This window comes from Magallana gigas, chromosome 3, assembly GCF_963853765.1.
Source record: "Magallana gigas chromosome 3, xbMagGiga1.1, whole genome shotgun sequence".
In the NCBI taxonomy this organism is placed as follows: Eukaryota; Metazoa; Mollusca; class Bivalvia; order Ostreida; family Ostreidae; genus Magallana; species Magallana gigas.
Genome location: NC_088855.1, coordinates 7,963,092 through 7,987,442, shown reverse-complemented (window position 1 = coordinate 7,987,442; position 24,351 = coordinate 7,963,092). Strand labels below are relative to the sequence as shown.

Below are 24,351 nucleotides of genomic sequence, written 5' to 3'. Positions count from 1 at the left end.
TGAGCGATGGGGCGCATGGGTCTCTTGTTTTTAAAAGTGTTTCAAGTACATTAAATTGTTATGTTACCTTTTAGAAGAGTTGATAATAGATATTTTTTATCTATTTATTCGATTCATTTGCACACACTTGAAGTAAATATATTATGTAAGAATTAATTGACACTATTTTTGTTATTCATTCAAATTCATTCAAAAATGGACATTTTTCTAATGGGAAATATAGAGAGACACTTTGAAAAATGAATGATGAAAATATTTTGTTTGTTTAAGCATGTGTGCAATGGTTTTAGAAAGAAAAACTGTATGAAAACAAACCATCTAATGCTAAAAATGCGGAAATAGTAAAAAAAATGTCATTTTTATGATGCCATATTTCGAAATTGTGGCCACTAGTATCAAAATGAAAATAATGAAATAAATTCAGATGTTTTATCTGAACAAAGAATTCTAGGGGCCATTTTAGGCTAAAATCATTTTAAGTCCTCAGTCACAGGCAACCGACTTAATATATTTTCTCTTAAGAAAAAATATGTACCCCTTACTAAATAATACACAAGGTACACATTTCCACTGTCTTGGATTTATTTCAAACTGTCACATCAGGTGAAAGTTTTGCTTGAAAGTCATCGATACAATTATTCTGCAATCATATCTGTCTTCCGTTCGTTCCTTCAACACCAAAGCTTACAACCGATTCAACCAGAACGGTGCATTACACCAGTCTGTACTTTATAAAAATCACTTCTTGAATTTGGCATCTACTGCCTTAACTTCCCCCTGATGTGACAGTTTGAAATAAATCCAAGATGGCGGTGATATGTCAATTAGTGCCTATAATTATCCTATCAATACAATAAAAATCATTGATAATACCACTTTATTAAACATTTAATTTTGTGGAGAAACTCAGCAACGAGATACACAATAATTGGTAACCAACAAATATTGATGATACATGTACAACTGAATGTACATGTACCCTGGGTTTTTTTAATAAGCTCTTGATCTAATGGTGATAGTTGAATGGATTTTAACAAAATGTTTTTGTTTTACTTTTTAAGAATTGATCCCGAATTACAAGACAGAATTTTTGATGCAGGCATTATGTATGGATCAGAGAAAGCGTGGACGTTTGTGAAAAGCAAATACTTGACTGTATTAGTACCTTCAAAGCGGTCACAACTGATGAAAGCTTTGGCAAAGTCTAGGGACGACTCTCTGTTTAGCAGGTACATACAGTATTTACTACATATAAATGCTTTTCAGTGGTATACAGAATAAAGACCATAAAATAAATTGTATTTAAAGAGCTAGCTGCCACTGAAAGCATTTGCACTTAAATAATTTATCTCTAAAATTATAAGCAAACAAAATGCAGACGACATTAAATGTAATTGGTGATGAAACCAGTGCTCAGATATGATAAGTTTACTACTAAGCCGACCTTCACAGTATGATGCACGAAGCAAAAACTAATGTAGAATTTTATTTAAATGAGAACATCTGGTAAATCGGTCATGAGTGCAATCTTTTTTACTCTGTGATAGTATACAATAATAAAGCTTCATTTCACATTACATTATATACATATTATATGACATGATTGACTATAAACTATAGCTGGTGCTTAGTTATGATCAGTCTAGTAATAAGCCAACCTTTCACAGTATGATGCTAAAAGCAAAAAAAAAAATGTAAAATTTTATTTAAATATTTACATAACATGATTGACAATAAACTATTAGGACCATAATGACATACATGTAATATCTCTAAATGATGTGTTTGACATTCAAAATATTTCTAACCTTTAGATATACTAGTCTAAAGCATTATACTTTTTTTCAACAGATTTTATAAAGAATTGTTATTAAAATCATTATGGAACAAGCACACGCACTTGTATGTTTTAATAGCAGAAGTTTATATCAATGATTTATGTGTTTTATTTATATCTGCATTACACTTTGGACAATAAAATCATTAAACAACAAGAAACTTTAAACCAACTTTTACTCGCAATCACGTTATTTTGCGATTTATCGGAGATAAACTGGTTCCCGATGACTTTTTCGTGACCTCGCTTTTTCCACACTCCTTTGATATTAAAGGGGCATGGTCACGATTTTGGTCAAAAATTATTTTTTCGATTTAAATGTTTGCAATGCTTCAGTAAGGCATTTTAAAAACCAAAATTTCAGGTCATTTGTTGAGTTATAAGCGAGTTACAGAGCTTACAATTCTTCGTTATGTAAACAAAGCTTTTGTTTTCATTTTGAATGTTGAAGTGAAAAGTCTAGTTTTAAACACAAAAGGAAATTGTTAATCGTTAGAAACTCTTAATTCATGCTTAAAATGAATAAGATAGAGAAATCAGTTTGAAAAAGATTTTTACTGGGATATTGAACCTACAGACCCTGAACGTGCTACTACACCAGTTGCACGGTTCGGTTCGTTACGCTTTTGGAACGGTACGGTTCGCTTTGTGAACGGTACGGTTCGCTTTGTGAACGGAACGGTTCGCTTCTTGCACGGAACGGTACGGTTCGTTTTAGAGGTGTAGTAGCACGTTTCAGAGTCATATAAGTAAACAAAAACAGGACACGTGCCTTGTTTACATGACGAAGAATTATAAGCCCTGTAACTCGCTTATAACTCAACAAATGACACTCAAAATTCATTTGATCATTAGAAACGCATTTATAAAGCATTGTATATAATAAAAACAGAGAAATAAAATTTGACCAAAATCGTGACCATGCCTTTTAAACCCATACGGTAAAGACTAGTTCTTGGCGAGAAATATTCGCGACAAAGACGCTCTAAAAAAAATCTCGCAAATATTTCTCGCACACGAATTAAAGTTGGCTTACAGTACACCTACTTTTCACGTTAGTTTACCTTCCATCTGTAACTTGCAATTTCACTGTATAAAGTCAACAACAGTCATAGCCGCATGTTTCGCATTTGACTTCTGTTTCACATGTACATGTACTTACATTGTAACATTAGGGGCCTAAATACCAATTTCAACAAGGGATATCCCTCTAACTAATAATAGTTTTTAAAAATCATTTCATGAATTTTAGCAATACTCATATCCCTTCAAGTACAGCAACTCTCAATTTTACAAAAATATTGACCGGGAATTGTCTCTTGCTACCTTAGAACAATTAAACGTTTGAACTCTTAAAATGTCAATGTAAAGTTCATGACAAATCAGAAAAGCTGAGCGTGACTAAGAATGTCAAGTTAACTAAACATGTGTTAGATTACGTAACAACTCCGTAAAACAAAATGTTATCGAGAAAAAATCTGAAAAAGTTTTGTAGCGGTTTTGTTTTGTTTTTTATCTATATCAAAGATTCAAACAAAATATTATTTTACTGAAACTTTGTTAAAGTATGTTTTATTCCACAATATAACTCAAACAATTGATATAATTTCGAAATCTATTTTTATGCCATACCATACAAGTTAAATATACTTGGTACGACTAATATTCCTTTGAAGAAATCAGATACCGATAATACCAGAAGTGTGCAAACAATACTAGACTCATCAATACACAAGGCTAAATAAAGGTGCTATTTACTGTGCTGACAACATTTATCATGCATCTGGACAGCAATTAAAGACAGAAATCTTGATTAACAACACCAAATAAAATTTTTATAGACCATCGAACATATTGGCGCTGATGTCACGGGCAGCCTCCTTCCGTCTGTTAAATTTGTGCATTCCGCATTGAGACACCAACCATCGCTCCCAAATGCTTAGTCAGGCTTGTAATGGCAGCCCGGATTTAGAAGAAAATTTTAAAGACGGGATCGAAGTGTGGGATGGGAGACATGGTTAAAGTAAGAAAAAAATTCAATGGGACGACAGAAGACAGGGGACGGACGACAAAAAAAGGTAATATTAGGATAACCTTAGGATATTGAAAATCTTATATGCACAAAAAACAGTTAATCCTTCTTTTTTTCATGAATGTTTTATTAAGATTAAATTGACCAGATTTTCATTTATAATATCGTTGGAATTAAAGACAAGAACACATATAAAAATTATGTGAACTGTGTATTTAAATTATTTTTAAAAATTTGAGTAAAAATTTGGCCAACAGTCTGAATTTTTTAAGTATGAAATGCAATCATTTCTGATCTGATATGATTTCATGATGTAAAACATCAAAAAATGATTTTTTTCCCCCCTATTCACTTTTTATATAAATATATAATTCTACAAATTACCTTAAAGATCTTAAAATGCGTTAAGACTTAAAATTACTTTTCTAATCTTGATCACTCGATAATAATGTTGCATTCATTTTTCATGATTGAAAAAATTGTATATGTCTATCGCTCGTTTATCCTAAAAATAAAGGACTATTTTTAAACTCACTTCATCTTAGACCATCTTAAGGCATATCGTAAGACCTCTCTAAGACACAATGTTCAAGTTTATTCAGATTTCATAATGATTCGTTGTCAGTATAACAATTAAAGCTATATGGAGTTAAAGCGTTTAATTGCTGACCATAGCGCTCGAAAGAAAGTTGCGCTTTATTAGATAAGAAATCAAGACCAACGTATTTACTTCCGAAATAATTAGTAAACTTGATCACATAAAAAAGGTTTAAATTGTTGAATTGTAAATTTGGTCATAATTTAAGTGATTGGATAAGTTACAATAAAGGCCCCCAGATACACGTGTGTCTGGAGCAGTGGCTTCGTTAGTTTACCTGTTTACCTGTGTCATTGTCTATGATCACTCGTTTGTGAAAGGATATAATTATGTAATCAAAAAATGATTAATGAACAAAAATCTGCCCATGCAAGCGTTTTAAGATATCGTATTCATCGGTAAAAAGGCGAGGAGAATAGCAAATTTTAAAACCCTTTAAAAGGAAATCTGACTAATAAAATAACTACGGATACAAATGTCTAAATCTACAATACTTAAAATGATATAGGTCTGATGTTTTGACGTATCTTATGTGAAAATTAGCAATAACATTTTAATGAATGTGTTACTAATGTGGATTTTGATCCACCGGCCCAGTGACGATTATTCATTACATGATTGTATATTCGCGTCGATTTTGTGTGACACATTATATGTTTATACGCATGCGTAAAAAAAAGTTCCTGAAATCATCACCCATTTTAAGTATCGGTGAGCCATAGTCACGTTAATTAGAATTGGAATTCTCCGACAAATAAATTCAAACACCCGTACACTTAGTTATAAGATACAAAATCGAACTCATGAACATGTTACTCCAGGGTGGGGTGGGAGAGGGTGGGGATTTTTAAAGCCAAGGAAGAGGAGTCGTATCTGTGCAATTGAAATTGTTTCGATATCAAGAATGTTTACCAGTGCAGGTAAATGTAGACAATTGTGGATATGTACACATGTTTATGTACATCATTATATATATATATATATATATATATATATATATATATATATATATATATATATATATATATATATATATATATATATATATATATATATATATATATAATTATCATATTGACTTATATAGCGCAAAAATACATGTAGTTTCTATGCGCTGTACACTGTGTTAATAAAAGGGGATCGTGCTTAAAATGCTATGTTAGAAATACTTTTAAAATATTAGTAGAGTGATGATCAAACAACAGAAGCTTATCTAAACATAATTAAAGGTACATACGTAGACTTTACATACTACTCGTCTATGTTTTCATTGATTTTGATTTGAGTCTCATCAACTGCTAGTGTTCCCATTTATCAAATAAACGTAGATAATTTTTTTAAACATTAAAGGGGCATGGTCACGATTTTGGTCAAAAATTATTTTTTCGATTTTAATGTTAAAAATGCTTCAGTAAGGCATTTTATAATAGGCAACCAAAATTTCAGTGTCATTTGTTGAGTTATAAGCAAGTTACAGAGCTTACAATTCCTCGCTATGTAAACAAAGCTTTTGTTTACATTTTGAACGTTGAAGTGAAAATTCCAGTTTTAGACGTAAAACGAATGTGTTAATCGTTATGAACTGTTTATCTATACTTAAAATGAATCAGAATATAGACAAATCATCTTGAAAAAGATTTTTAATGGTATATTGAACCTATGTAAACAAAAACAGGGCACGAGCCTTGTTTACATGACGAAGAATTGTGAGCCCTGTATCTTGCTTAAAACTCATCGACAGGCACCCAAATTTCATTTGATCATTAGAAATACATTCCTAAAGCATTGTAAATAATAAAAACAGAAAAATAAAATTTGACCAAAATCGTGACCATACCCCTTTAATATAATATATTAATGTCGCACAATAATTAGTTACATTTTTATTATCAATATGTCATTTCATTTCGATAAGGTATAATTCGCCGCTTATTATAAACTACAAAAGGTTCATTCAGATCTAGAAATAGTTAACAAAATTTAAGATAGAAAATCGTCTGAAAATTTCTTACTGTTACATTATCCATTTGCGGATCTAAATGCGGGGGGGGGGGGGGGGGGTGGCGGTCGGGTCGGGGTGTATGAAATTCAAACTTATAAACTTCACAAAGTAAAGTTACTAAAAATGGGCATCGGACACCTCCTCCCAGCAATAAAAATACGAACCCTTGTAAGCGAACGTAAATAATTCATCCATATATTTGAGAATATTTTTAAGAGTCAAATAAAACTAAAGCAGATAGGTATAGCTAGGTATATTAGGTCACGCAGTTTAGAATTGCTGTATCTTCACATAACACCCACATTATTGTGCATATAGTCTTTGTGCTTATTCAGGAACATGCCCACATGTTTCATCAATATCTTTTTTTACATCAACGAGCTCGTATTAAAATTTCAATTGGACTATATCAGGAAAAAGAACACGACAGCTTTGAACTTAAAATAACTTTAGGACTCTAGAAACCTACAAAAATTGTTATAATAATCGTGTAAATAAATATGACATCATGTTTTTCCTACTCAGTCCTCACAATCTGTTGTACAGGTAAGTGTATGAATTTTTACTGGTTATCCTTTGAAATTCCGTTGGAGTTTTTCGTTCCATTTGTCATTGCAACTTACATGCACACGAATTATTAACTGTAGTAAGAGCAAATATATACAGTAACTATGAACGTCAAAAGTCTTCTGCACTTTTAAACGGATAAATTCATATACCATAAAGTTCAAACCAAGAAGTATAGAAGTAAAGCACTTTCCAGGCATTGATGATCTTATTGGATATCATGTTATGCACAGAATTTATAACAAAGCAATTCGTCGCTTACATAGGTTTGGACCGCCTATTCTTCACTAGCAATCATAATAAATAAAGACAACCATGGCGACTTTCATTATGATCAATAAAGACACAAATGTTACGAATTTTATGTAGCAAAAATTAACTTTAAAATGATGGAGATTCTTAAAATGTTCACTATATGATCTATACTGTTATTCAATTTCAACCTAACATTGTAAACATAATGTTTCTAATCAAAGCACATCCAGTAATTTTTAATCTTTTGCGTCAAAAATTACGTAACCTATGTTTAGTGGGCTAGCCGGAAGGTTTCATTTAATAGAGCGTGAGAAACCTACCAAAAAATTATACAAACAACCGTGAAAATTTATCAAATTAAATAAAATGTCTTTATTTCATCAAAACGCACTAATTAGCAAACGCAATGGACTCTGTGGAATTCCGCAAAAGAGGAAAGGAAATGGTGGACTTTATAGCTAACTACATGGACACAATCGCAGAGCGAAGGGTCACCGCAGAAGTAGATCCAGGATATCTGAGAAACCGACTCCCTGGAAAGCCTCCGAGGACAGGGGATAAGTTTGAGGACATCATGAATGATGTCGAGAGAGCAATTATGCCGGGTGTGAGTACAGCAACAAAATAAAGTTAATGTATGCCTTTGGGTTAAAACATTGCTAAAGATATTTAAATAAATAAAAACTGTTATTGTTGCTTAAATCTCAATGCCAAAATACAATTATTTCGGATAAATCGTTTGTTTAAAAAAACACGTCACATATTTCTATCAAAGAAGGCAGTATCTCAAATATATAACCTTATCATGTTGTGTTCGCTTAAAACGTGTAGTTTATTCAAGCATTGAATTCTCATTTTTTGGATGGCGTCGGTCATTACACACCAAGCGGTGCAAACAAATTGAATACCGCGCGTTAGCTACGTATGATAATTTGTTTGCACCGTTTGGTGTGTCATAGGACCGACGACATCCAAAAATAATCATTCAATGCTTATATTTATATTCATAATGATGTTTATTTTTATGAAATGTGTGTGTTTTGTCGCTGCAAAATCATTATATACGCCCTTTGTCAGGGATATGAAACATACGTGGAACAGCCACATTAACATGCTATTTATCTCGCTTCCGTAAGTAAAAATATAGTGCCAGCAACTTTGTAGAGAATAATCCTTTTTGTTAAGGAGTAGATATGATTTCATGATTATTTTTCAAAAGTACATATCAAATTGTTATTGTAAGATTAAACGTTTCATTTATTCTTACAAAAAAAGAACAGAAAACACGTGGAGACGTTTATGTTTGTGCACATGGGGCATGAATTATCAAAGTGTATTCGTCGCAGATTTCCAGTGCAGAGATTAGGGAAAATATACACTGAATGTAAATATTGGAAAATGAACAAAGAAAAATGAATATATAGTTACAAACATAATTCAAAAAACATAATATCAAAAGTATTAAAGGTACAACATTTATATATTTTCCCCATCGATGTCAGATTTAACAGCATCCCGATGAAAAAAAAATTCTTCAAAAGAGAGTTATTCCCTTTTCATTCCGAATTTCATTAACCTGTTTCAAACAATCTTGGATGCTCTAAAATATTAATTGACAATGTAAAAAATATGTGAATGTTTTATACGTTAATAACTCAAATCAATGTATTGGTTTAAAACGATGAAGAGGTGTGTATAATTTACTGATAGTAAATATACAAAGGAAAATAGCAATAGCTACATGTACAATAATATGTTACTAATGCTTAGCAATTTTAAGAAAATTTCATAAACGTCTTACAATTTTGTATCATTAAAAGGTGCGACTGCAACGCTTAATGATAAAGTTTGTAGTATCATTAGCGGTTATATAGTGTATATATTTGATTGTTTCATTAAGCGTAAGGGCTGCTGTACATTTGTGACGCCTAATGATACATTTCTAACATTTTAGCAGCGATACAACATTAACTGATGGCGGTGTTAACGGTTAATGCAATATCTTATATCATAAGACATTGCAATTGCAATGCTTAATGATATTTATATAATGAAATGGCGTAGTATCATTAACGGTTGCTACAAATGCATTTTATTGTTCAAAATCAGCCCAACTTACAAAAGCAGACATGATCTCTACCCAGAAAAACGGATTTCCTCCTAAATCATTTTATCTAAATTTCCTGTAAGAAGTATTTTTGGTGTAAAAATTGACACCGATACAATTAAAGCTGCTTGGTCCGATTTTTTTGTAATTACAGTATCAAATTTTTTTTCATACAAATCATTTATCTTAGAAAGTTATGGACTTTCTCCTATTTACACCAGCAGAATCAGTCTCCTTTCAAAGTTAGAAATATTGAAAGTAAATAAAAAAAATTTCTCTTTGGGCAAACGAAAAAACAAACCAAAATGCATCACGGGAATGTTTAGAAAAGGAAACCGCTTGGTTTCGTCCCCCGAATGATTGGGGTTTTTCAACCCGTATGCTATGCATCGATTGTAAAGAAAGCAGACTTTAGAAATATTAGCGAACAAAACCTACACATGTTTATTTGTAATTTGTCTGATCATTTCGACCTTTATTTAAAGCGGTGTCAAATTCGTAATACAACCATACCCGTCTCGTCGTCAGGGGTGAAATTTAACATGAGGCGAAATAATGCGGTACCTTTTAATGTCGTTTGTTTTGTTAGCAAATTTTGTACGTATCTTTCTTCATTGAAATTTGGCATAATTGACGGGTAAAACTACTGCAATGTCTATTATTATACATATACTAAGCATAGCCATCGTTTAAAAGCGTGCATAAAATTTGATATAAAATCGGACCAAGCAGCTTTAATAAAATAGTACAGACCTTGTTTACTCTCTCTCTCTCTCTCTCTCTCTCTCTCTCTCTATATATATATATATATATGTACTCACTTTTTTTAAAAATTGAAATCAAAAAACAATATAAACATTATTTATGTGATAGAAATATTACTTGTTGAAATATCTGTCAGATCACCCATTGGCAACACCCGAATTTCCACGCCTATTTTCCCGCGGGTAACTCCTATCCCTCCATCCTTGGTGACATGCTTTCGAACGCCATTGGCTGCGTAGGCTTCTCATGGGTAGGACCTATTTAGCATGTAATTCGTTTGTATTCCATTTACTAATTTAGCCTTTTGATTTCCCATTATATGAACACCTGAAAGTAACACATTTGAACATGATACATGTTTCCATTTTGCAGGCAGCAAGCCCCGCCTGCACAGAGTTGGAAACACTCGTTTTGGACTGGATTGGTACTCAGACTTAAAGATATTTAATTTCTAAAATGTATAAATTCATATATGTTTCAAAATAAACTATTCTAAGGATCGTAAGAGCATCACATTTTAAAGAATAATGATATCTCATATCAATCTGATTCGCTTAACATTGATTGTATATATACGCTTTTCTCTTGGAATGTTGTTCCATCAAAATTAAATCAAAAATATGATCAGCCCTTATATTTAAAATATACGTGTTTGTTGATTGATGGGTACATTGAGAATTTAACAATAAAACAAAAAACATGAAATTTATAAATTCATAAAACAATTGTAGGAAAAACGATCGGTCTGCCGAAACAGTTTTTGCATGAAGAAGGGACAGGTGGAGGAGTAATACAGGTACTTTTTGATTTTTTCAAATCTCAATCAACATCTAAATCTTCATCAATTTGATATTGCTGTATGTTGCGTCACACTTCTAAACCTTCAGACACACGATCAGTGTAATTCTAGGTACAGGTCAGTGTAATTCTAGGTACAGGTCAGTGTAATTCTAGGTAGAGGTTATAAGTTCAAAAATGGAAAGGGAGCTTAGTAATGACAAATATTTATGTTTATTTAAGTAGTTAAAAAAGTGTGGTTACATAAAAAAAAAAATCCCATTTTCTTTAAAACAAAAATTTAACTATGGCTTTTTAGCTCACCTGAGCCAAACGCTCAAGTGAGCTTTTCTGATCACAATTTGTCCGTTGTCTGTCGTTGTCGTCGTTGTTGTAAACTTTTCACATTTTCATCTTTTTCTCAAGAACTACTGGGCAGGTTTCAACCAAATTTGGCACAAAGCACCACTAGGTGATCAAGTTTAACATAGGAATATATAGTGAAAATCTTTAAAAATCTTCTTTTTAAAAAACTATTAGGCCAGAAAAGCTCAAATTAAAATGGGAGCATCCTCAGATAGTGTAGATTCAAGTTTGTTTAAATCATGGTCCCCGGGGGTAGGGTGGGGCCACAATTTGGGGATCAAGTTTTAAATAGGAATATATAGAGAAAATCTTTAAAAATCTTCTTCTCAAAACCTTTTTGGACAGAAAAGCTCAAATTAAAGTGGAAGCATTCTCAGGTAGTGTAGATTCAAGTTTGTTTAAATCATTGTCCCTGGTGGTATGGTGGGGTCACAATGGGGGAATCAAGTTTTACATAGGAATATATAGAGAAAATCTTTTAAAATCTTCTTCTCAAAAACTATTAAGCCAGGAAAGCTCAAATTAAAATGAAAGCATCCTCAGGTAGTGTAGATTCAAATTTGTTCAAATCATGGTCCCCGGGGGTAGTGTGGGGCCACAATTGGGGGATCATGTTTTACATAGGAATATACAGAGAAAATCTTTAAAAATCATCTTCTCAAAAACTATTAGGCCAAAAAAGCTGAAATTAAAATTGAAGCATCCTCAGGTAGTGTAGATTCAATATTGTTCAAATCATGGTCCCCAGGGGTAGGATGGGGCCCCAATTGGGGGATCAAGTTTTACATAGGATTATAAAGAGAAAATCTTTAAAAAAATTCTTCTCAAAACCTTTTTGGACAGAAAAGCTCAAATTAAAGTGGAAGCATTCTCAGGTAGTGTAGATTCAAGTTTGTTTAAATCATTGTCCCTGGTGGTATGGTGGGGTCACAATGGGGGAATCAAGTTTTACATAGGAATATAAATAGATAATCTTTAAAAATCATCTTCTCAAAAACTATTAAGCCAGGAAAGCTCAAATTAAAATAGAAGCATCCTCAGGTAGTGTAGATTCAAGTTTGTTCAAATCATGGTCCCCGGGGGTAGTGTGGGGTCATAATTGGGGGATCATGTTTTACATAGGAATATATAGAGAAAATCTTTAAAAATCATCTTCTCAAAAACTATTAGGCCAGAAAAGCTCAAATTAAAATGGAAGCATCCTCAGGTAGTGTAGATTCAATATTGTTCAAATTATGGTCCCCGGGGGTAGAGTGGGGACAGAATATAGGGATCAAGTTTTACATAGGAATATATAGAAAAAATGTTTAAAAATCTTCTTCTCAAAAACTATTAGACCAGAAAAGGTCAAATTAAAATGGAAGCATCCTCAGGTAGTGTAGATTCAAGTTTGTTCAAATCATAGTCCTTGGGGGTAGGGTGGGGCCACAATGGGTGGATCAAGTTTTACATAGGAATATACACAGAAAATCTTTAAAAATCATCTTCTTAAAAAAACTATTAGACCAGAAAAGGTCAAATTAAAATGGAAGCATCCTCAGGTAGTGTAGATTCAAGTTTATTCAAATCATAGTCCTTGGGGGTAGGGTGGGGCCACAATGGGGGGATCAAGTTTTACATAGGAATATATACAGAAAATCTTTTAAAATCATCTTCTCAAAAACTATTATGGCAGGAAAGCTCAAATTTGAGTGGAAGCATCCTCAGGTAGTGTAGATTCAATTTTGTTAAAATCATGGTTTCCACGCGGGTAGGGTGGGGTCACAATTGGGGGATCAAGTTTTACATAGCAATATTTAGAGAAAATCTTTAAAAATCTTCTTCTCAAAACTATTAGGCCAGGAAAGCCCAAATTTGAGTGGAAGCATCCCCAGATCGTATATATAGCTTCAAGTTTGTTTAAATAATAGTCCAGGGGTAGGGTGAGGCCACAATGAGGGATGAATTTTTACATAGGAATATATAGAGAAAATCTTTAAAAATCTTATTTTTAAAGGTCATATCAAACGATTTTAACACTATGATTTTCTTTCATAAATATAAAGCTTGGTATAAACAAATGTTAAAATACGTGAAGTGAGATTTTTTTGCTTTGCATTACTGAGAAATAACCGTGAAAACTCAGCACCTGAAAAAATTCTTCCCCGCTTATCGTTCTTGATTTTGTGGATTTATGACGTCACATCGACCCACTGATGTAAACAATGCATCAAACTAGTGTAATTTTACAGTAGTTTATCGATTTGATTTTAGTAATTTTTGCATATAGGAACGTGTCTTTCTTTTCAAATGAGATCATTTTATTTCGTAATACAGATGACTTATAGTTTCGTTAATGAATAAATCTAATATCAGCTTCTCACCAGAGTAAAATCATGATGAAGATCCCAGACTGCATTGAAAATTTAACGAAAGAAATGCTCCAAACATTAACAGCTGATTGATGAATTATCCTGATCCTTTTGAAATAGAAACATCATTTTCTTCTTCGATACGGATAATGATTGAGCTACATTTAAAGGGAATTAAAGCATTTTAATTCGTTTGATTAATTTTGTCACATAAAAAAGTATAAGGCAGGCCAATGAAAATGTTTGAGGCATTGTGTACATAGTTTGTATTTAAAAGCTGCTGTAAAATACCGCAAAATAATTCTTAAATTTTATTTCAAAATAATATTAATTTCTGACTTATTGATATATAAATGTAGCAATATCAGGCTTTAGAAAATACTTTGTGTACACGTGTATTAACGTTTTATTAAATTAGATCGCGGAAATATGGCATTTAAGGATTAAGGGTGAAATAAATCGGTTGTTTGATAAAAACAGTTGTGAACGAATGTAAAGATAATCAACAGATTTTATTAAGAACAAGCATCAATGATAATAAAAGAACGAAAGAAAAAATTGCGGAAGAAAGTGAGATAGAAGGGATCTGTGAGTAAACACCGCATATGTATGTACATGTTGTAAAATCAAAACACCGCACATACAAGTACACGTTTCAAAATCAAAACATACATTTGAAGAAATTTTTCTTACTAAAAATAATTAAATGGTAACATATTTGTGAATTTGAAATCGAAACAAACAGTATAACCGTGAAGCGAATGACACCACGAGGCCTACATGTATAATTTGTTAAAAAAATTATTAATAAATTGCATGAACGTGAAAATGGGGAAAAACGATCAGTTATTTTTGAATTTGACAATTTCATTTAAAAGATTGAAATAAAACATATATACATGCATATATTAAAATTATATTGTACTTGCATTAAGATCTGTGAAGAAAATCATTCATTCTCCGCGACGTCTCTAAACTGAATAGGTTCACGCTATCAAATATAAACGCACACGATTTCATTTCTTGAGAGAAAAAATACTGCAGTGGTTGATTATTGTATAATTATATAAGTTTTTATTTAAAATAGTATTTTTTTTCTTTTAAAATGCTGCAAAATGACATGGATATTTGTATTCAGAACATAGCTTCATAAGGCCATTGGGTCTTACTGACGTCATAAGCAAGGGAGGTAAGCCGCGTAAGTCAATGTTCCTATTCCCGACTAAGTGATTTTGATCGACTGTGGCGCTCACATTTTGCATAAAATATTCAAAAAACAATGTCAGTCTTATTAAATAGGCACTAATGAACTCATTCCCGTAAATAACTCAATATGGTCAAGATATCGTTTCATATGACCTTTAAAGACTATTTGGCCAGAAAAGCTTAAATTTGTGTAGAGGCATCCTCGGGTAGTGTAAATTCAAGTTTGCAAAATCACAGTCCCTAGTGGTAGGGCGGGGTCGTGATGGCGGTTTAATTTTTTACACAGGAATATATAGAGAAAATCTTTAAAAATATTCTGGGAAAGTTTTCGGTCCAGAACTCAGTACTTAGTGTGAAAGCACAGGTTATGCAGATTTAAGTTTGATGGAACCATGATTCCCTAGAGAAAAGTGGGGCCACGAAATGGGGGGGGGGGGTATATAGGAATAAAGAAAAATCTTCTTACAGGTACAACAACAAAAGGGGCATGGTATATACCCCAAAAAAGGTGGATAAAAATTGGAAGATTTTTTTTTTAGATCTACTGTACTGAGTTGTCAAGATATTTTGATACTGTAATGCTAATTTGATCAGAATTAAGGCAATTGTTGCTCAGGTGAGCGATGTGGCCCCTTGGTCTCTTGTTTTATCTACTCCTGAAATATTTTACCAAAATTCTAATTATCGTGTAAGAAGACAAAGTGGGAAACGTCATGCATCGTACATTTTGATTTTTATTCAGCTAAATAAACAAGCACAAGTGCTCTACCCCCCCCCCCCCCCGAAAAAAAGACACCGATTATTGACGTTAACTGTTTAAGATACACAGTTGGGATGTGATACATTCATCTGTAATAAGAATTGGAAGCCGATGATAATATTATAAGATTGATACAAAAAGCAAAGTAACTGCTATCAATTTATTTTTATACTTTATACAACGTAAAACTAAACTTCACGTTATAAAATAAATTTTCATTTTTATAGGGTTCGGCTAGTGAGTGTGTTTTCGTTATGCTGTTAGCTGCTAGACACAAAGCCATGAAAGAACTCAAGAAACGATTGCCGTACATCGAAGACGGCGTGCTTCTATCCAAACTCGTCGCCTATTCATCAAAGCTGGTAATTGTTTATTTCATCTTGTGAAAGGCGTCTCAATTTAATATGGCTCATTTTTTGCCTTAATTGTAACAGCGTGAGAACAAAATAATTAAACGTCTTGAGCAAAAAAAAATGTTTATATACCAAGGCCGAATCTATGACACTTTTAAAAAACTGAACCAAAAACACAATCAAGGACCTCTGAGTAAATATTCATATTTTTGTTAAGAGTGATTTCATTTTTTGCGAAGTTAAGTGAATAAGAAAATTGGATTTTTGGGAGTTGACTTTAATCAACTCTCCTATGCGGTTACTCTGGCAAACCGAAAGTGAAACAGTGTTTGGACCTAAGCACAAATCATCACCGGTGACAAGACGTAGATCCTGAAAATAATAGATAAATTCGGTGTACTGTATGCTGTACTATTGTTTTTCAAAAGAAAAGTATCTATAAATACCTTGAAAATAGTCAGATTTTGTATAGTACGAACAATTCAGTTGTTTTTTGCAGTTGTATATATTCCTACGCGAGAGCTCAATATAGTCTCGTTCAACCAGACGCTCAGTTAATTGTCTCCATAAATCTCCAACAAGCAGAGAGTCTCTCTTGGTAGTCGGAGATTAACGGAGACAGCCGAACATATGGTTGAACGAGACTAGAGTTCAATATTGCTTGGATCTAGACGTGTACAATTTTTAGAAACATTTCGATTACTGATACACAGTTTGATGGAATTAATTTCTATCTTTAGATATTACACAACATGATTCATATGGGATTTTCTCGAAATTCTTGTCGGAAAAGTTCGAGAATTCATATTATAATAATTTGCAAAACATGTCGTTGATTTTAAAATTGATAATAATCAATTAAATCAACTCCCGACAGTACTTCAGTACTTTGATTATATATAAGTTCATCATGTTTAAGGTAATATGATGTCCACATTAAGAAATTGGAACTTTTCTCTGACTCAGCTTTCAACAAGTTGCAACTGATATCATAACTATTATTATTAAATGAAAAAAAACATCAATATTTAAAGAATATATTAAACCAATTAAGAGATTTAAAAATCTTAAGAGGTTGATTGAATAAATATCAAAATTTATTTTAACTTGTAATCATACATGTATGTGCATTGATGCTAGTGCGTTATATTTTCAAGGCTCATTCTTGTGTAGAGAAAGCTGGAATGCTGGGGTTTGTCAAAATGAGACAGCTGGACGTGGATGTAAATTACTCTTTGAGAGGACATGTTCTGGAACGTGCAATAGAGGCAGTTACCTGTTATAAGTATTTGGCAAAAGTCAAAAACAATATCGAAAAAATTATAAGATTTGAATTTTGAAAAGCCAAAAATAAATCTTTTCATCTTTTTCAGGAAGACCGTAAGCTCGGACTGATTCCATTCTTTGTAAGTATGGATAAACATAAAAATAAAAACAAAATAGGTAGTACTTATGGTTGCATCAATCCTCTGACACTAGTATTTTCTTATAATAAGCTTAGCCAACAGCTGAATTTCCTAAATTGTACTATAAACAATTACACTTTTCATCATTTTCCCAAGATATTTTAATGAGCAGTTCGTAAAATTCAAGTAAAGAACATTTGCCTGTCTAGGTCTGTGGTACTCTCGGCACCACGGCATGCTGTTCCTTTGACAATGTTGCGGAGTTGAGTGAGGTCTGTTCCCGGGAAAATGTTTGGTTGCATCTGGACGCGGCTTACGCAGGCAACGCTCTCATTTGTCCGGAGTTCAGATTCCTCATTAATGGAATACAGGTAATTTAAAAAAAAATGATATAAAAAAATTAAACAGTTTCCTGTGAAGAAGAACGTTCTATTATTATTTGCTTCAGGTGAAATAAAACAGAAAGAAATCGAAAAAATATAAATGTATAGACTGTTATCTGAAAATTGATAGTTTTTGTTTCTGTATTTCAAATTACAGAATGTTACGTCAATCAACTTCAATCCTAATAAATGGCTGTTAGTCAACTTCGATTGTTCTTTATTATGGTGAGTATTAAATACTCCCCTGAATCGTCAAAATTCTCATGTTTAACTTACTAAACATAAAATGCATTACAAAGTAAATATTTCACGATTTTATGAATCATGATCTCTGAAAATAAAATATGTACATTGTATATGACTATTTCAACCTTCCAGGATCAGTGACAAGAACTTGTTGACTTCGTCAATGACAGTCGATCCACTTTATTTGCAGCATAAACACGATGGTCAGTTGGTTTATTGTTTTGGCTTCTGTTATATTTATTTATAGAATTTTAAATATAGGACTAGCAACATTTTCCTTACTAAAATTGTATTCCGGAAATTAATTATGAGGTGTTATGATAACAAGGATTACTGCATAAACCATGTTCAAATTTATAATATCTGAATATATATTTTAAAGAGACAAATTCATTATCGACCGGTAGTTGTTTAAATCAAGTTATTCATTTAAATTAACTGTTCTGTATTCTAAAATATAAATAAAAAATATTAACAAAATATATTCCTTAGCGTTATACCAAAAATGTTTTAAACTTGATATGATTTGCACACAAAACTATTTAGGGAATAAACTCAATGTTTACCCATGTTATACTCGTATAACCTGGGTTGGGGCAATTTACGCTTTATAATATAGAAAAGCGTAATTTGCTCCAACCCAGGTTATACGAGTATGACTTGGGTAAACATTGAGTTCATTCCTTAAAATTATATTTTCCGTAATTTGCTGTACAAATTGAGTCCGTTTTACTTTTAAAAATGATATTAATCTGTTCAAAATTCAAACGTAACGTCAAGCAGATTAGTACGTTTTGGACGTTGGTGCATTGTGACTTGTCTTGTGACGTGCAAACCAGGTTATACAAATTTAACTAAATTTTTCTATCCAATCAAATCCCGCGTTACAACTAGAATTAAATTATTAATGTTTAAACTTTTCCTGCAAAGAATTTTTTAATTGAAAGACTTATTACGTTATTTTAATAACAAGAGGCCTATGGGCCACAATGCTCACCTTAGCAACAATACACATCATAATATCAACTTTACTGAATCATATACAAAAATATATGGACAATGTAGTCTGACAGATCCTGTATTTAAAAAAAAATATATTTTTTTCTGGATATTCTGTTTATCATTGATCCTCTTTTTTTGTCACAGTATAGTCATTTCACATATTGAACATTACAGTTCTCAAGAAGATCTAAATCAAATAGAATATACACCTACATCAAAATTGTGAAGCCCAAGATTTGGCCAGGGGCCAAAGTCTAAACAATTTTAAAGAATCATCAATAAATCAAAATGTTTGCATAGTTTTTGAGAAGAAGATTTTTCAAGATTAACTCTATATACTCCTATCCTTACCCTCGGGAACCATGATTTGAACAAACACGAATCTACACTATCTGAGGATGCTTTTTCACAAAAGTTTCAGCTTTTCTGGCCGAATGTTTTTTGAGAAGACTTTTGAAAAATATCACCAAATTATCAAAAAATCCTAATTATTTCCTCTTAAAATAGGGTGTGGTCCTTTACTTAACAAACTTGAATCCCCCTTTACCCAGTGATGCTTTGTGCTTTGTTTGATTGAAATGGGCCTAGGGGTTCAGGAGAAGAACCGCAAATGTAAAATGTTTACAGACAGACGGACGGACGGACAAAAAGTGATCAGAAAAGCTCACTTGAGCTTCCAGCTCAGGTAAACTAAAAAGGCTTTAGAAAAAAGATCTTATCAAAAATTATATCAAAAGTATGAGTTACCATGCAAAATTTGATTAAACTCCGTCTAAAATTATTAATGCAGTGCATTTTCATAAATTTTTCGATAGTAGTTGTATAAATACAACAGAGTTCAAACAGTGTCTATTAAATAGAATTTTGAACATTTCAAAACTTCTCATTTGAAACTCCCCTCTTGCTTGTCAGGTTTCAATATACAGTTTAAAATCAAAGGTCTGCCCAAATGATGAAGGTGTTCTGGGTAATATACGGATGGAAAAAGAAGTCAGATTTTCCCCGTGAATTTACATAAGAAATCTGTCTTGTTTCAATGAATTTCTTTGAGTGAATAGAGAATACATATTTATAGAGAAATCTTGGATTTTTTTCGTTCCATATATTTCAAAATAGATGTAATTGAATTTTTTGACAGTTATATGTATTTTCCTTTAAAGTTGATAAAAAAGTGAAGAAAACGATAACTTGGGACATAATTATAGTCTTAAATTTTAATCAATTTCAAAAAAAAATTAAAATCTTTAGATATCAAATGAAAACTTTATCCATTATAAATGTGGCAGTATTATTCAAGGTAGGAAATCAGATTTTTTTCTTCCGACAAAACAAGATTATAGTATGCTGATATAATTTAAGGTCAATTAAAATATATTTTTACATCAATTTTTTTATTGACTCTAGACAAAACTGTGGATCTACGGGTAAGTTTTCCCCAAACTTACTATAAATATTTCAAAATTGTTACTTATAAATTTTTTAAAGTTATTAAATGATACATATATAAATTGTTTCTTTTAAAAGATTATATTATTTAATTATATAATTAGATTGTACAATTTGGGACAATTCTTTTTTATTCTGTGTCGTTAAGCACTGGGGAATTCCTCTAAGCAGACGATTTCGAGCTCTGAAGATTTGGTTTGTTTTACGAACATACGGAATAGAAGGACTTCAAGATCAAATACATCAGGTATAAAACATTGCATCGAGTATGATAAAAGGTAACAAACCGGTAATTGTTTTTCACTATATAACAATATAGAGGAAAAACAATTTTTTTAAAATCAGTTAGATTTTTTATGTGTGACAACATATTTGGAGGATATATTGTCACCTATCTTATCAGCTAACACCAATAAAAAGGGCAAACGTCATGGCATTTTTTTTTTTACAACCTCTAGCTCCAAACAGGTCTACCCTAAAAACTACGTGTTTTCCGTTTGTATGTTAATAGAGTGCACACTCCCCAGGAAGATGTTTCAAGTGCCTTGAAAGAAGTAAACGCTATGAAAAAATTATCATTATCTAACAAAACATTAGACTGTACTGCCATGAGAACAATAGAAAGTCTGTTGTCACCCGAGACAGTAACTATTTCCCTAGGCAAGGCGATACTTGGATACTTTGAATGTGACGTTTTGATGACTTTTTACAATGGGCAAACAGCACGGACTCTATTTTTTACGATAGGCGTTATCTAGATGAACTACCAATTTTATTCGTCGTACTTTTACATAGCAAAATTACCCAGTAGAAAATTTACAATAAAAAACAAACGCTGTAAATTTGCGGATTTTTGTGAAAAAAAATTAGGCAGTGTAGTAGTTATAAGTGTTATCACGATGAATGTAAATGATGTGTGATTATATAAGGCAAACGTTACCGAGAAGTGTTCTTGAATATTTTCAAAATAAAACAATAAATTTCGCTCTTAAAGATTTTTAAACACGATGTTGAGGCGAATCTGTTAGTTTAAGGATTTTGGCATTCACTAATTTTAACGAAATTTAGCTGTCAAGCGTGTTGATGCTGATCAGTGATAAAATATATAATTTGCATTTGTTCAACGTTTTCTTTTAATCTGTTATCGATAAGTAAAGTTTGTGTTGAATCATCAACCAAAGCAATCGGTGCTCTAAACTAGCTGGACGATCATCGTGATGCTTATGATTTTTCTGTTTGTATAGCACAATAATTATGTCCTATTTACTTTAAATACATCTGTAGTTTTATCCTTTAAAAAGATTTTGCACGTTTATATTCGTAAAATGGTATGCTGTCACAGTGGTTTCATTAATATTCAAGGGTATCAATTTTTGTGGACAAAGTGAAAATCACAATTTCAAGGATACGTGGCCAATGACCCTATCAATACAAAATTTCAATAGAAATTGCACTTCAGTGAACACTTAATTTCGTGGACCAATGTAATAACGAAATCCGCGAAAATTGGTATTCATCGAATATTGATGAAACCACAGTAACTTTTTTTTTAAAAATGCTATATGTATGAGCAATTGAAACTGTAATAGCCCCCCCCCCCCCCCACCACCACCACCAACATATTCAAGTACTGACTCTTTTTATTGATTAGCACATCAAGTTGGCGCGACTTTTTGAGACTTACGTAAAGAATGATGCCCGATTTGAAATCCTTGGAAAGGTTACAATGGGTCTCGTATGTTTCCGATTAAAGGTAAGAAATGGTATTTGATAACTATGTTAATTGTTTGTATTAATCTTAAAAATAACAAAAATTTTATCATCAAGAAAATGTTCTTCGCTCTAGGGACCAAACTCTTTAACAGCAAAACTTCTACACATGATTAATGAATCAGGGAAATTGCACATGGTGCCCGCGCTTCTCAGTGAAATATACGTCATACGATTTGCCATTTGTTCACAAAATGCCAGGGATGAGGATGTCGAGTTTGCATGGAAAATTGTATCGAATGAGGCTAGTTCTTTATTGATGGAAAGAGAAAATATTGAGAATGGCATATGTACTGAAAAGGTTGGCGATGGTGACCAGAAAAACCCCGATATCGATGACGTATTCCCAGATTTTGATGACGAAATCATTTTTGATCAACAAAAAAGCAACCTGCATCGTGCACGCCTGCGACGAAGTTTGTTTATGCGCATGGTTTCTGATCCAAAGTGTTACAACACTAAGGTTCTGAAGGCTCTTTGTGTGGATAAAAAGAGGACTAGAAGCACACCCTCTGAGAACTCTACAGAGCTAGATTATGACAAGTAATTTGTTGTTAAAACGATTTATTATTATAAAAAAAAAACAATTTTAGAGTTAGCAAAAAGCATACTATTTTTGTTGTTTTTATACCATTTCCACGTGTCGACTGTCGGAATTCCAGTTACTTTATCATAGTGTTATCATAAAGTTACAATATTTTTCAGTGAAAATTAATCTTATAAATGCGTGCATGTAATCATTAAAAAGAAATTGTTTGAGTTTGAGAAAAAAAAAGTCATTCATAATACATGTGTATACCGTATAAGGTTTTAGCTGGATGCTAGTTTTGGCTTATTTTAGCGGTTTGGAAGTTTAAATCTCTGACACATGTGTGTACCTTTTAAAAAGGGGTATTATTTATAAAATCCACATTATTATGAATTCCACTTTAAAACAATTACTGAAATTTAAAGCTATATATTTATATGTATAATGATAAGTACTAACATGTGAAATGATTAAAATTGTTGTAATCAAATGAACTAACAAGTTGGCATTAAGCAACAAAGTGAGTAGATGTTTCACAGAACTCTTTACAAAAGAAAAAATAGAGAGGATCAATAGTGACCAAATCCATTTCAATGGGGATTGTTTAAAAATATTAGAATTACAATTTGATATTTAGAAAAGCTGAATAGGCTCAATGCTAAAAAGGTAAAAACAATTAACTTACGACAAGTTAGTATCTTGTTACAACGAGTTAGTATCTCATTATGTGGTTTTATTAGTCCTCATGGGTTGTAGCTTCGTATTTTTAGATCTTATTACATGTGTAGTCTCCGAGTTTATGTGTAGAAAAAAGGAAAGGTTTGGTAGAAGATAATGACCATTTGTAGAAAGTCAAATCAATGTGAAGAATTATAAATAAAGTACTTGTGCGTTGATACTGTTGTTTTTATTCTTATTTATTTTGCATTTGATTTCATGAAGCTATTTGGGTTTGAAATATGAACTCTCTATAAACAAATGAATTTTTATTATTGAATTGGAGAAAATAATATTGCATAACTGTGTGCATTTTGAGTTTATCTACCTTTATTTCAAGAGAACGTGTCATTCTTACCAAAACAATCTCCACAGCCATAACATTTCTACAACTGAAAATAACCTACCATATATGTAGATTTAAATTGCTATAACAATACATTTTTAAAAACGTAGCTCTGTGTCAATGTACTTCATAACACATCACAAATTTCAATGTATACCGTATTGCAATGGGTTATCGGCAAGGTTGGGGTGGTTGTGGTTTTTTTTTTACATTAATGACAAATCCCATTAAATTAATCCTAAAATACCTTGAAATCAGTGCGCAGTGTGTAGGAAGTCTCTTAGTCAGTTGGCCTTGTTGCTCAGGTGAGTTGTGTGGATCCTGGGTCTTATGTTTTTATTTGAATAAAAAACAACAAGAGGTTCGATCGAAGAAAATCAACGGTGCCGCTTTAATCTAGCCAGAAAGATGTATTCATATGAGACTGCTAAGAATTGCAGCGTCATTTCATTGATCTATAAAATTATCATTTGTACCTTGTTTAGTCTTTGAAATTAGGGTTTTGACCTTTTGTGTTTGGCTTAATGAAC

The 24,351-nt window shown here is 32.1% G+C and overlaps 1 protein-coding gene across 2 annotated transcripts; it reads left to right on the top strand.

Moving 5' to 3' along the window:
* Positions 1–588: 588 nt before the first annotated feature.
* LOC105343976 (aromatic-L-amino-acid decarboxylase) lies at positions 589–23,656 on the top strand. 2 transcript variants are annotated; one of them, XM_011451518.4, is made up of 16 exons: positions 589–1,229; positions 3,679–3,915; positions 7,690–7,898; positions 10,300–10,413; positions 10,536–10,587; positions 10,895–10,959; positions 15,851–15,985; positions 17,134–17,244; positions 17,350–17,382; positions 17,592–17,753; positions 17,923–17,990; positions 18,144–18,214; positions 20,418–20,437; positions 20,608–20,706; positions 22,111–22,212; positions 22,306–23,656. In XM_011451518.4, exons 2-16 carry the CDS (start codon positions 3,843–3,845, stop codon positions 22,774–22,776), a joined length of 1,785 nt encoding a protein of 594 aa, XP_011449820.2. In that variant the 5' UTR covers positions 589–1,229; positions 3,679–3,842; the 3' UTR covers positions 22,777–23,656. The 2 variants fall into 2 exon arrangements, with proteins under 2 accessions (XP_011449820.2, XP_034339302.2); XM_034483411.2 differs by lacking the exons at positions 589–1,229; positions 3,679–3,915 and adding an exon at positions 4,302–5,387.
* Positions 23,657–24,351: the final 695 nt, after the last annotated feature.